The sequence below is a fragment of the Cucumis melo genome, chromosome 2 (assembly GCF_025177605.1).
Source record: "Cucumis melo cultivar AY chromosome 2, USDA_Cmelo_AY_1.0, whole genome shotgun sequence".
NCBI lineage: Eukaryota > Viridiplantae > Streptophyta > Magnoliopsida > Cucurbitales > Cucurbitaceae > Cucumis > Cucumis melo.
In genome coordinates, this window is record NC_066858.1 from 7754923 (window position 1) to 7767551 (window position 12629).

At 35.5% G+C, this 12629-nt stretch overlaps 2 protein-coding genes and 1 non-coding gene across 5 annotated transcripts; 2 read left to right on the forward strand and 1 right to left on the reverse strand.

Annotated features, from left to right (window-relative positions):
• Window positions 1-511: 511 nt before the first annotated feature.
• On the forward strand, window positions 512-5797 carry LOC103491974 (pentatricopeptide repeat-containing protein At1g62350). The gene is made up of 2 exons (XM_008452116.3): window positions 512-994; window positions 5250-5797. Exons 1-2 carry the CDS (start codon window positions 641-643, stop codon window positions 5664-5666), a joined length of 771 nt encoding a protein of 256 aa, XP_008450338.2. The 5' UTR covers window positions 512-640; the 3' UTR covers window positions 5667-5797.
• Window positions 5798-7107: 1310 nt separating this feature from the next.
• On the forward strand, window positions 7108-7207 carry MIR398A (microRNA MIR398a). Its single transcript, NR_120790.1, is given in 1 exon segment — window positions 7108-7207. It is a non-coding gene; the product is annotated as a microRNA MIR398a (primary transcript).
• Window positions 7208-7699: 492 nt separating this feature from the next.
• On the reverse strand, window positions 7700-12380 carry LOC103491973 (pentatricopeptide repeat-containing protein At4g28010). 3 transcript variants are annotated; one of them, XM_051081176.1, is made up of 3 exons: window positions 9661-12380; window positions 9324-9475; window positions 7700-9214 (listed from the first exon to the last, which is right to left on the reverse strand). In XM_051081176.1, the coding sequence occupies exon 1, from the start codon at window positions 11946-11948 to the stop codon at window positions 9768-9770; it is 2181 nt and encodes a 726-aa protein (XP_050937133.1). In that variant the 5' UTR covers window positions 11949-12380; the 3' UTR covers window positions 7700-9214; window positions 9324-9475; window positions 9661-9767. The 3 variants fall into 3 exon arrangements, with proteins under 3 accessions (XP_050937133.1, XP_008450335.2, XP_008450333.2); XM_008452113.3 differs by lacking the exon at window positions 9324-9475; XM_008452111.3 differs by having other exon boundaries at window positions 7700-9475.
• Between the last annotated feature and the right edge of the window lie 249 nt (window positions 12381-12629).

Consider the following 12629-nt stretch of genomic DNA (forward strand, 5'->3'; position numbering starts at 1 on the left):
AAACAACCTCATAGACGCTAGCTTAGACATTGGAAAAAAATCGACATAGTCAATGCCACGAGCTTATGCATAGCCTTTGGCTATGAGGCGTGCTTTTAATTTGAGCTACAGACCGTAAAAATTGACTTTAATTGTAAACATCCATTTTACAAGCAATCAACTATTTCCTACCAGAAGAAAAACTAAATCCCAAGTACAATTGTCATCTAATTAACTCTAAATTTTAACCTAACAAAAATTAAAATTTTAAATACAACTAGGATACAAGATTGAAATCACAAATTTCGTATATTTTTTTTTTCTATAACCATATGCAACAGATCAATAGGTGCACACGAGTATCTCCACTAGGTAAACACCCTAATTTTCGTGACCACTGGTACACGTACATGCTAATTCAAATATATTAGATTTGGTTTTGAACACAAGTGTGATATCCAAATGGTTTAAAACTTAACTTGAGAGATCGTGGGTTTAAATTCCACTTGTACACGCAGGCACTTCTTAAGAAAAATGTTTTTAAACCTCACCAAACAGCATCCACTCTCACAAGCTGCATAAACCCCGCCCACTCTCACAAGCTGTACAAAGAGAGAAAAACTCCGGTCCTCTATTGCTTCAAGGTTCCTTCACAATTTTGATGCTTCGTCTTGCTCCAAATCTTCTTCGCAAAATCTCAAGCAGCCCCGTTTCCTCAACCCCTTTCCATCGTTTTTCCCTTTCCACATTTCTCAACCTCGATCTGTTACAGCAACAGTTGCTGTTACGCTTCATCGCTGGCTCTGCTTCGAGCCCTAGCCTCTCAATATGGAGGAGGAAGAAGGAGATGGGCAAGGAGGGTCTGATTGTAGTCAAAGAACTCAAGAGACTTCAGTCCAATTTCATTCGCCTCGACCGCTTCATTTCCTCCCATGTCTCTCGCTTGCTCAAGTCCGACCTTGTTGCGGTTCTTGTTGAGCTTCAGAGACAGAATCATGTCTTTCTCTGCATGAAAGTATGCCCTCATTTTCTCGCTTTATTGTTATCTCTCTTCCCCTTTATGGCACATGTTGAATTTTCAGCTCTGTTAAGCGACATGAGAAGTTAATTAGTTTCTTGCTAATGTATTGGTTAATTCGGAATTGTTGTAGTTGGGATGAATTACGTACATGGGAATCATTTTGACCTTAGCATTTACGGATTGGCTTGCGAAACTTCGCTTAGCTCAATTCAAATCAGGAGTACTTGCTTGCATTAGCCTTTACACGATGTCTTTTTGAAGTGAATAGAAGTCCCGTTGCTTGCGATCAGGGCTGAAAGATTTTCTTTAACAAGCTGGGTGTGCTGGGGATATAATATAAAAGAACGGCTTAAAAAAGTAGGCTGAATTATCAAATATCAACATGTTAATGAGTTGAGACTGTGTATATGAATGGAAATATTAGTTGGTGCTATTGTTTCATGTTATCTGTACTAGTAATAATATGGGAAGAGGGAAGAGTAGTGATGCAAAGATCGTCAAGTTTCAATGTATTGAGGTTATCTTGGGACAAGTCTTTAAGAAAGCTTAGAATATGTCTTAGAGGTTGAACCATCATGGGTTGGCCTAGTGGTAAAAAAGGAGACATAGTCTCAATGACTAAGAGGTCATGGTCCATGAGTTCAATCCATGATGGTCACCTACCAAGAAATTAATTTTCTAAAGTTTCCTTGACACACAAATGTTGTAAGGTTAGCTAGTCAGGCGAGTTATATAAAAAAATATGTCTTTAGAGGTTGGATGAATTAGGAGTGGGTTGTCTTAAACAACGAGATTCTGCTCTCTTGTTAAAGTGGTTTTGGCAGTTCTCCCTGCAAGAAAATAGTCTAGGGAGGAGAGTTATTGTTGTTATATATGCCATATAGTCAAATGGTTGGCTAATTAAACGTCCTAAAATGGTTGCCAGTGGAAGGCCTTGGATATATCTTGAGAAAAATAGGTAATTGTTCCTTGATCTAGTAAATTTGAAGTCTGCAGTGGCACAAAAGTTCGGTTTTGAAAAGATACATGGGCACCACATGCTCCTCTCCTTGTCAAATACCCTGTTTTATATGCCTTATCTTCAAAAACAGAGGCTTCAATCTCAGACTGTTGGTAAGTTACTGCAAATACTTGGTATTTGGGGTCGAGGAGGCACTTTTTTGACTGTGAGATTCCTAGAGGTGCTAAGTTCATAGAGCATATTAAGATTGGTAGGCTGGGAAGTAGTTTGGACTGACTTGTGGAAAGTTGACCTTTTTGGCACTTTGAATGCTTCTGTTTTCCTTCATTTGACGCAGTCTCGTGCCAAATCCAACACCCCTGTTGTTGACTATACATGGGAGATAAAGGTTCCCATGAAAGTGATTTACTTGGTCAGTGATGCATAGAAGTCCAAGCTCCAAAGGAAGTACGAAAAATAGTCTATGCCCCCCTCTTTCTGGTAAGAATTCACAAACCTTTGCCACATATTTTATTCACGACAGTTTTACTGAGTCTATGTGGGCTTCTTTCTTTGGTGTTTTTGAGGCTAGCATTTGTGTAACCAAGAAGGTGGATCATTGGCCCTTGGAAGCTATTGGGAGCATTGGTAGGGTGTTTTCCCTTTTCCAATTTGTTTAATGAATAATATATATATATATATATATATCCTTGAGTCTCCATGTCAGCTTACACGCACTTTAGCCATTCTTGTAGGGCAAAGTTGGTTGGCAAGGAAACTTGTAGGATAATAAATTCTAAGTAAATGGCCACCCTGTCTTGTCTTAAATCAACAATTGACCCAAAAGCTTAAGCTAGTGGTGATGAAAAATTTAATATTAGATAATCAACACTCCTCCTCGCTTGTGGGCTTGGTATATGAAGAATGGCCAACAAGTTGAAATCAATATTAAATGGGGAGGAAATAACGTTGCAAGGATTTGAACACAAGACCCTTGAACCTCACTGCTCAGATACCATCTTAAATTACTGATTAACTCAAAAGCTTAAGGTAGTGAGTGAAGAAAAATTTAATATTATATCATTCAACACCTTGCACCCATGTTCTCTAAGTTCTTTATTATTTTCACGACCCTTATTGACCAATAGACATTGTCATTGTTGAGAGCATGGCTTTTAAGGGCGAAGTACGGATTTTGGAAGCCTATTGTATGATTAGAATTGTCCTTTTTCAGATTTGGAAGGAAATAAATCAAGACTTTTGGATGTCTAAGTTGGTTGTTTACTTTTGGAACTATGTATTGTATACTACATCTTGCTGGTGTACAAACAACAAAAAATCTTTTCTACTTACAACCTCTCATTATTTTGAATGGTTCTGGATTTGTTGGCTCAGTTGTTGTTTGGCAGGGGCTTTTTCATCCGCTGACCTTTTAGGCCGTCCTATTTCTTTGTATATAATACAACCTTGTGCTTCTTACAAAAAGATAAAAGAACAAAGAAAATCGATACGTACAAGGAACTTAAATTTTGTAATGTCTTATTGGGAAATTAGTTATAGCAATTCCTATTTGGAGCCTCATGCTTTTGGCAGGGAAATTTTGCAATGCCAAAACCAAAAATACTAGTAGATATTGGGTCGGGGATCAACTCCCTTACCATCAGTAGTAGATCTTGCCGCTCTTTTTGAGTTGCCTGATAAATCTGTCCCCTGCTAATGCCTCTATCTCCTCCTCGACATAGAGGTAACATTTTCCAAGAAGGTGAAGTTCTTCGTGCAGCAAATTTTGCACGGACGAGTTAACATTTTGGCTTGGATCTTGGCCATAGCCTTGGTTGGGCTCACTATTGTGTTGTTTGCAACAAGGTAGCCTTCTTAGCTTCCGGGGTTATAGGAAGTCAATTGAAGTTCTGCATAGGGAACTTCACCCTTTTTCAGTTTATCAGATTGCAAGTTTGGTAGATAAAATGAGTCTATGAGTGGATGCCATTGGGTCAGGAGTGCTGCTTTTGGCAGATAAACAAGTTGAAGTATGCTAGCCTTTTTCAATGTACACCATACATTAGTTTAAGGCTTGTTTGTTTTCTTGGAGGCGAGATGCACATAAAACATGTCCACGAGTGATACACCTATTAAAAACAAAAATTATAGCTCTATATTATTAATTGGGGATGAAGTCCACTATGACATAAGATGCATTGCATAACTTGGCGTGTGTGTCTCTGGTGAACAATAAAGTAATTTAACAAATAACAATCCTCTTATGTAACTTTAATTAAAATATATAAAAAATATCTACTTATGCTTAATCTTGTGTTTCATAGTGGGTCTTTGATCAATCTACGTTACTATATTGTACTAAAGTTCATGAGATATTGAAGAAAAAAATTGTAAATATTATATGTCAGAAACAATTTGAGGCATATTTAGCCTAGGTGAGGATAGCTTAGCGGATGCACGACCATCCATCATAGAGGAGGGAGGTTTGGATCCCCTAACCCCTTGTTGTACTAAAAGAAAAAAAGTTGTAGGCAAATTTGTTTGTTTTCTGGTTACTTTTTGGCTTGGAAGGGCCTACTCTTTTTCCAATTATATTTCTCTTAAACCATCATGAGTCGACCTAGTGGTAAGAAAAAGGAGACAATCTCAAATACTAATTGAGAGGTCATGAATTCAACCAATGGTGGTCACCTACTTAGGAATTAATTTCCTACGAGTTTCCTTGACACCTAAATGTTATAGAGTTAGATAGATTGTCTCGTGAGATTAGTGGAGGTACGTGTAAGTTGGCCTACAACGATGGATATCAAAAAAGAATTATATTTCTCTTACAACGAGGCATGCTTATGATCTTATATCCTAAAGAACTACTCTCTACTGTCTTGAAAATTTATCCTATTGTCTTAGGGCCTATTCTCTTTCCAATTATATTGTTTACTATGCATGCATGTTTGGATTGTCTTAGGATCTGTTTTGATAGTTTAATCTTTTGTCTTAGGACCTGTTTGACTAGACAAAAAAATGTTTTTCGAAGAAGTCTTTTTTACTTGAACTTTTTTTTTTTGTTAAAAACTTTAATATAAACTCAAAAATGTTTCAAAAGCTATTTTGAGTGATTGTCCAACTCAATTTTTTTTTCAAAATGGCTTATTTTCAAAATTAAATACTTGAAAAGTTAAACCAAACATTTTATTATTTAACAAACCCACCATTTGCATTTCATTATAGAAAAAATGCTTTCTTAAGTTGATAGAGACCTTTGTTTTTATCCCATTGATCGCATTATTGACTCCTGTCTAACCCTTTCAGTTGTATAACGTGGTTCGTAAAGAAGTATGGTACCGGCCCGACATGTTCTTTTATAGAGATATGCTGATGATGCTTGCAAAGAACAAAAGGGTAGAAGAAACAAAACAAGTTTGGGAGGATCTGAAAAAAGAGGGTGTGTTATTTGATCAGCATACTTTTGGAGACATTATTCGAGCATACTTGGATAATGCAATGCTCTCTGAGGCCATGGATATCTATCGTGAAATGAGAGAATCTCCTGATAGGCCATTATCTTTGCCTTTTCGTGTCATTCTTAAGGGCCTTATTCCATATCCAGAATTGAGAGAACAAGTTAAAGATGACTTCTTGGAGCTCTTCCCTGATATGATCGTCTATGATCCACCAGAAGACTTGTTTGTAGAAGATGAAGATAGAAACAAGAGTGAAGATGATTAACTAATTAAGAATGCTGCTCTTGCAATTGTAGCCTTTAAGTTTTGAGTTTCGATGTGTCTGTATAGTTTCAAAAATGTCGAAGAAATCTTTGATTTTCAATTACGTAATTGGTTAATTCGTGAACTTTAAAAGTGCGAATTAGTTCTTTAATTTTTTATTTTGTGCGACCTATTAGACATGTTTTAAAATTCATAGGACTATTTGACTCAAGGTAAATCTAGTTGTGTTCAATAAAGGTGTGTTTTGAAAATTGTTCATCATGTCAAAGATTTGTAAGACATTTTTGAACTTCATAAATTTATTTGACACAATCTGGGAAGTTTAGCATGAAGTTAAACATTGTTAGGCTTTATTTTGAGGTTTTCGTTCGTGTAGGATTAGTGGATGGGTAAGACTTCAGCATCTCTTTTAGATAGTGTTTTAACTATAGTTAATGTGATGTCTGTGTACGCCATTTTTTGTCACAAACACATCACATGTTTGTTGTTGTCAGCTTTCTATGATGGCACACCTATTGCTAAGTATGGTATCAAGACAATTTGAAGTTATCCAAAGCAACATAAAAGTTTATGTTGGAAGCTTTGGGACTTGTACAAATAAAAACCGATGAGACTAAATGGGTAAGGAAAAGTAAAGGATTTATTTATTACCTTGAATAATTGAAATGTTTATTGATGGTCTAAGATAATTGAAATGTTTATTAGAGAATTTCAGTTTCTTCTCTCTTTTTTGGGTAGTTAACGAAAAATCCAAAAGTTTTCTAGAATTCTTTAAAAAAATTATTGGTTAAAATAACTCATCACTTAAAAAAAAATGGTAGACACGCCCCTGAGAAGTAAGAAGTTTAAATTCCACTCGTTTCACATATCGTTGAAGTAAAAAACATATGTACAAAAATATTGAAAAAAAAATAGATATAAGTAGTGCACAAAAGATAACAAAAATTTGCATTAATTTTTTTCCCCACTATTTTAAAGAATGAAAAGAAAGTATTAAGTAACTAACTTATTAAAAATAAAAAAACAAATCCCTGCATTTATATAAAGAGAAACAACATTTTACATTACATGAACATAATGTTTCAAATTAAAAAAATATGAAGAAAAAAAAACATGAAAGCTGTAAGTCCATAATGTATAGTATGAGATAATGATGAGATGAGTAAAGATAGTACAATGTTGGTTAAGGGAGAGGGAAGAAAGTACAACAAATTAAAGAAACGTACAACTAATACAAAGAGAGTACTTTGGGGAAGAAGAAGAAAAAAAAGGTGTAGTACAAATGTTGAGTCACATGTGTTAGGGTGTGTAGTACTCAAACTAAAGCCATGAGATCCCTTTCCCTTTCTCACCTTGTATATAAACATGGGCATGCAGAGCACCTCGACAGGGAAGAAGGACAGCAGTATGCAATAATACAATTATCATTGAGGTAGATGATTCCTACATGGTCGTCCTGAGAATACATGTCACTGTATTGTCTGAATAACATTCAACAAGTAACATTCAACATGTGTTCTCAGGTCGCCCCTGCAGGCTTTTTATCTATCATTTTTTTGCTTTTTATCATTTTTTTGCTTTTTATCATTTTTTGTCCTTCATTTTTAAGGTAAGTGTTTGAAGTTTAGCTACTATATATTTAATAATTTAGCTTTTAATCATCTTCACAAATACAAGACGTACCATTTAGGTTTGAAGTATACAACTTTTTCTACAACTTTTTCTATCATAATTATTCTAACTTCACTTATAATAATTTAAAAAGTTGTATTTTATCTGGTAATATATTAACAAGTTAAAATTGAATAACCCTACTTGAATCCAATAACGCAAATGGTAATTTGACTAAATACAAGCATTATTTTATATGAACATATATATACTATACAAAATTTCGAACTCTAACAGAATGTAACGCATAACTTATCTATGGATTTGTATTTTAGATTAGCTATATGAATAGCTATATCCAATACTTATTTTTCATGCAAATTTTATTTATTTAGTTTTATTAGTTAAAAATTTTCATCACTGTTTTTTTTTTTTTAAAGAAAAGTGACTAATTTACTTTTGAAAATGTGGGGCATACATTCCCCTATCTGAATCCCCATCTTATTTTGGGTTCTAATCAAACAAATAATTCTTTTCGAATGAGTTGTAGCCGATCACATCTCGTCAACAACAGTGATCACAAGGTATGTGATTTCAATTTCCCTCCACCTAATTGAATAATAATAATAACATATCTACTCTATTCTTTTATGACCATCAATCAACACAGCATCATGCCACTCCACTACTTAATGAGAAATGCTATACACATTTTTCTAATGCTATACTTAAAACGAGGTTATGACAATTTAAGATAACTTTATTTAAACAAACATGTACATCTGTACCATAGCTACAAAATATCTATAGCGTCTTTTGAATGGGTCTACCAAAGCTAAAGTTGTAACATCACTAAAAGAAAAAGAATAGTGTTGATGTTTACTTGTGAACGTTTCAGCTATTCTCCGAGAACAATCGTCTAACCCTATTATATTTAGTTGCTAAGATGACTGGTACGATATTTACCTCATAGGCCGAACAAGACCTATTTCACACACAAGTTGTACAACAATGTTATTTAAGTTCTAAATTCAATAGAAAAAAAATCATCTTTCACATCACAGGCTTACAAAAAAGAACGAGAACTTAGTTTTCCCCTTGATGTAGCAAAATCTCCAACTTGTCTTTGTTGGGACCTTCAAGTTGATTCCAGCAAAACTGTGGAAGCTCAGGGATCTTTTTGGCAACGTTTATGTTTCTACATCTTGCCGGTGGATAAGTGCATTTTTGTGAGTGATAATAAAATGATTAAATCTCACTTTTGTCATGTTTAAAATTTGAAACACATCTTTAACTACTCAAAACCAGTTTAATAAAATATAAAATTTAAACATTGAATGCTTAAAAACATTTTCCTAGTGATTTTTAAAAATGACAAAAATAAATCATTTTAGAATCACAATTACTCAGACATGCCATAAATTCATTTCCACGCCACGGGACCTGCTTCTCTTTTGCCTTCAAACCAATAAAAAGAAAGTGGAAAGCATTGAATACCTTTAACAGTTTCTACCTTTCTGGATTTGGAACATGCCCAACAGATGTTGCTGACAAATGCAGATGGGGACCAAACACAACATAGCCTTATCCCAATGGACCAGCACAATTCTCCCTACAAGACTGATGATAGATGTAGAAGTGTAGAACTGAACATCCTCTTCAAATGCTATAAATGCATACAAGACTCCACATCATAGATCGACACTGTCAACACCATAGCAATTGACCATTGAACCACACTCTCTCCCACTAGTCCACCATTCTTTAGTAGCACCATGAGCACATCCTGGAAGCGCAAGTCTACTCTCAGAAATCACTTGAAAATTAAAAAACATACTACCGCAACAATTCCATCTGTCACACATCTTCGAAGATGTACTGGTAATGGTTGATGTCAACCAAATGTGAAGCAGCCATATGCAATAATTTTAAGAAACTCTGCATGATTAATCATAAACAAAAGTAAATGAAATCATAAACTAGAGCATTGGAGATCTATTTTCTACATTTTGAATATCAAATACTTCAATGAACATATTAGTATTGCCTGATTGGAATTTAATTTCGACCAGGATAACGTAATTCTGTATAACTGGGCAATGGGCATCATCATTGGAAAAGAAACCAAGTCCCTCGGTTACCTCCTTGATATCCTTATTCTTATTTCCTTCAATGCTTTTATCATCCCCAGCATGGAAACTGAAAATCTATTCATTTAGAACTCGATGTTTTCATGCTAATATGGAAGCAAATGGAAAATTGAAAAGGGAGAGTGAGAGGCCAGAGACAGAATGGATAAATTGTTGCTAAAAGAAAACTTGTACACGTTACAAGACAGTAAGAGAAGTCAGTATTAAAAAAGGGAAACGTGTAAAATGACTTACTTGAAAAAGAATGTTTGGGAGGTGAACCTTGATCAAGGATAGGAAATAGCAAGAATAAAGGACTCGCAGAGAACAGATGATAAGACACCAAGTCTGGTCTTAAGAAATTAGATTTGGCTTTTAATTTCAACAGGTAACTTAAGCTCTGGATGAGATTTATGAAGTCTAAGCAACAATTCACTGCATGTTATTTGTTTTCCGTCCAATGTTGGTTGTGAAAAATTTGGCAGGGACTCCAAGATAGCAGCATGATCTGAACTCTGGCAAAGGCATGTTAAGATGGTGCAAGTTAATTCTTGGTCAAGAACGACACCCTTTTTGGCCATATCGTTGAGCAAGCCAATAATTTCTGCAGTTTCATTGTTCAAATGATATCTCTTTAGTAAGGAATCATATACAAAGGCATCTGGAGCCAAGCCACGAGCAATCATTTTCTCAAAAACAATTTTAGCTTCACACATCAGACCACTTTTTGATAATCGATTAATTAAAGTTGAAAACGTTACAGCATCTGGAGCTAAGCCTTTTCCAACCATGTCCATCAGTAGCTCTTGGGAATACGATAAATCCCCAGCTTTTAGAGACCCATTGATTACGGTATTGAATGTAATAATATCTGGTTCTAGATTTACATTACTCATCTCTTGAAACAACCTCTTAGCTTGTTCTATACTACTTTCCTTGCACATGGATGAAATCAATGTGTTGTAATCAATCACAGTTGGATTAGGCCCATGTATTCTCATTCTACCAAAAAGTCCTTTAGCAATGCGAATCATACCCAAGCCACAAAGTCCTTTAATCATTATACTGTAGGTATTTGAATTAAGAACAAACCCCAAGTTTAATACATGCTTCCACATTTCCATAGCCTTGTTGATCATTCCTGCTTCGAGATAACCTCCAATTAGAAAATTGAAAGTCATTAAGTCGCCACAGATTCCATGTTCATTCATTGTATTAAAGATCTCCACAGCCTCCTCAACACGACCTTCATTACAGAGCCCTTGAATCAGCATATTAAAGGTGACAACATCAGGTTTAACATGGCAGTTATCCTTCAATGTCAAATTAAAAAGCGAAATTCCTTCATCAACCTTCCCATCCTTGCAAAGTCCTAAGAGCAAAGTATTATAAGTAACAAGATCAGGCTTCTTCCCCTTCTCGATCATACTATCCAAGAGTTTACAAGACTCCTCTATTAGTCCCCCTTTGCACAGACCATCTATAAGAACATTATAAGTGACAGTATTAGGTTCTTCACCTTTCTCTAGCATCAGGTTTAATATGTTCAAGGCTTGCTTAGCTCTCCCGTTTTTGCAAAGCCCGTCGATCAAACATGTATAAGTGACAACATCAGGACAAATACCACGGTCCGTCATAAGATTCAGCATTGCCTTTGCTTCTTCCCATTGCCCTTCCTTACATAAACCATGCATCAAACAACTATATGTAACTACATTAGGACAAATTCCCTTCTCTAGCATCTCATTGAAGAGTTCTTTTCCCCTAGAGGAATTTCCATTGTTACAAAAACCACTTATAACTGCACTATACATAACAACATCCGCTTGCAATCCCTTCTTCTTCATTCTCTCCAATAAGCCCTCTGCTATATGTAATCTTCCACCCTTACAAAGCCCATCCACCATAGTCGTATATGTCACCATATTCGGCTGGCAAATCACCTCCATTTCATTGAGAAATCGAAGCGCTTCTTCAAATTTCTCGTTCTTGCAAAGTCCGTTCATGAGCACATTATAACTAACCACATCTGGTAATACAGAAAATCTTTTCATTTCATGAAACAACCCAATTGCTCTCTCTACATCCCCAATCCGACACAACCCCGTTAGCATAACATTGAAAACAAAGGTACTAACTACATAACCCTGTTTAATAATCAGCCCCAGAACCCCAAACGCAGAATTCACTTCACGAGTATAAATAAAGCATTCGATTAAACAACAAAGTGATCTGAAACCCAGAAAAACATTTGCGTCAGTCATCTTACCATAAACAGATAAAGCCATTGGGTAATTTCTCGTCCTGGTGAGAGCAGCCATGAGGAAGTTGCAGGTTAATCCAGAAGGAAGAGAATTAGAAGCGATGGAAGTGTGAAAGAGAGAAAAGGCGTGGTTGGCGTTTCGTGGAGTAAGATTTTGGCAAAGGGAAACTAAGTGGGAATCGACATCGGAGACAGAATTTGGCAAAGGGGTCGAAGAAAAGGGGTGGATGCGAAGAACTCGAGCAGAGCAACGTTTGAGGAGATGGGTTTGAGAATTCATGGTTTTTGAGTTTCTTTGTAAGAGGGGAAATGATATGAAATAACGCTATGGACGTTTGTCTTACAAGAAAAACCAGTATTCTTCCCTAAAAATACTTCAAATAATTCTCAAATCTTATATATTTTCAATTTCTCCTCAAATTTGGTTATCTTTGCCAAATATTATATCAAAATCTTATATTTAAAAAATATATCTATTGCCCGTGGCCGCATGCCCGCTCCTACCACATTTTATCATGCTTCCATCCTATGTATTTCGTTTTGTTAGTTGGCTTGTTTTATGTAAGTTTCATGTTGTATGACCGCTTGCCACTTTGCATATGCAAAGGTGGGGAGTTTTACTTTTGTCGAGAATGTACTATATGGAGATAAGACTTATCATCATACCTTGATACTCACGAGTTATAAGATATAAAACTATTGTTATCCTTTATTGCTTATTGACAGATTGTTCTTGTGTTGATTTGTGATGAAACTTTTGTGATTCATAATGTGTCATTGATTAAAGATCATTGCATATAAAATACTCATTGTGAATCTCTTCATTATGCGTTCAACCATGATCATTGAATGTGAATTGCTTCCAATGTCTCTATTCAACATATTGAACTAAGTTCTTGTCGTGTACAAGTTTTCCTATTGCTTGCCCAAGTATAAGCAAAACAATAGGTTTATCCAGATG

What these genes read in the sequence shown, in the direction of transcription:
- LOC103491974 (XM_008452116.3), top strand. Translation starts at nt 641, where the DNA reads ATGCTTCGTCTTGCTCCAAATCTTCTTCGCAAAATCTCAAGCAGCCCC. An exon ending in ATGTCTTTCTCTGCATGAAA is followed by an intron (nt 995 to 5,249) that starts GTATGCCCTCAT and finishes TAACCCTTTCAG; the next exon opens with TTGTATAACGTGGTTCGTAA.
- LOC103491973 (XM_008452113.3), bottom strand. Translation starts at nt 11,948, where the DNA reads ATGAATTCTCAAACCCATCTCCTCAAACGTTGCTCTGCTCGAGTTCTT.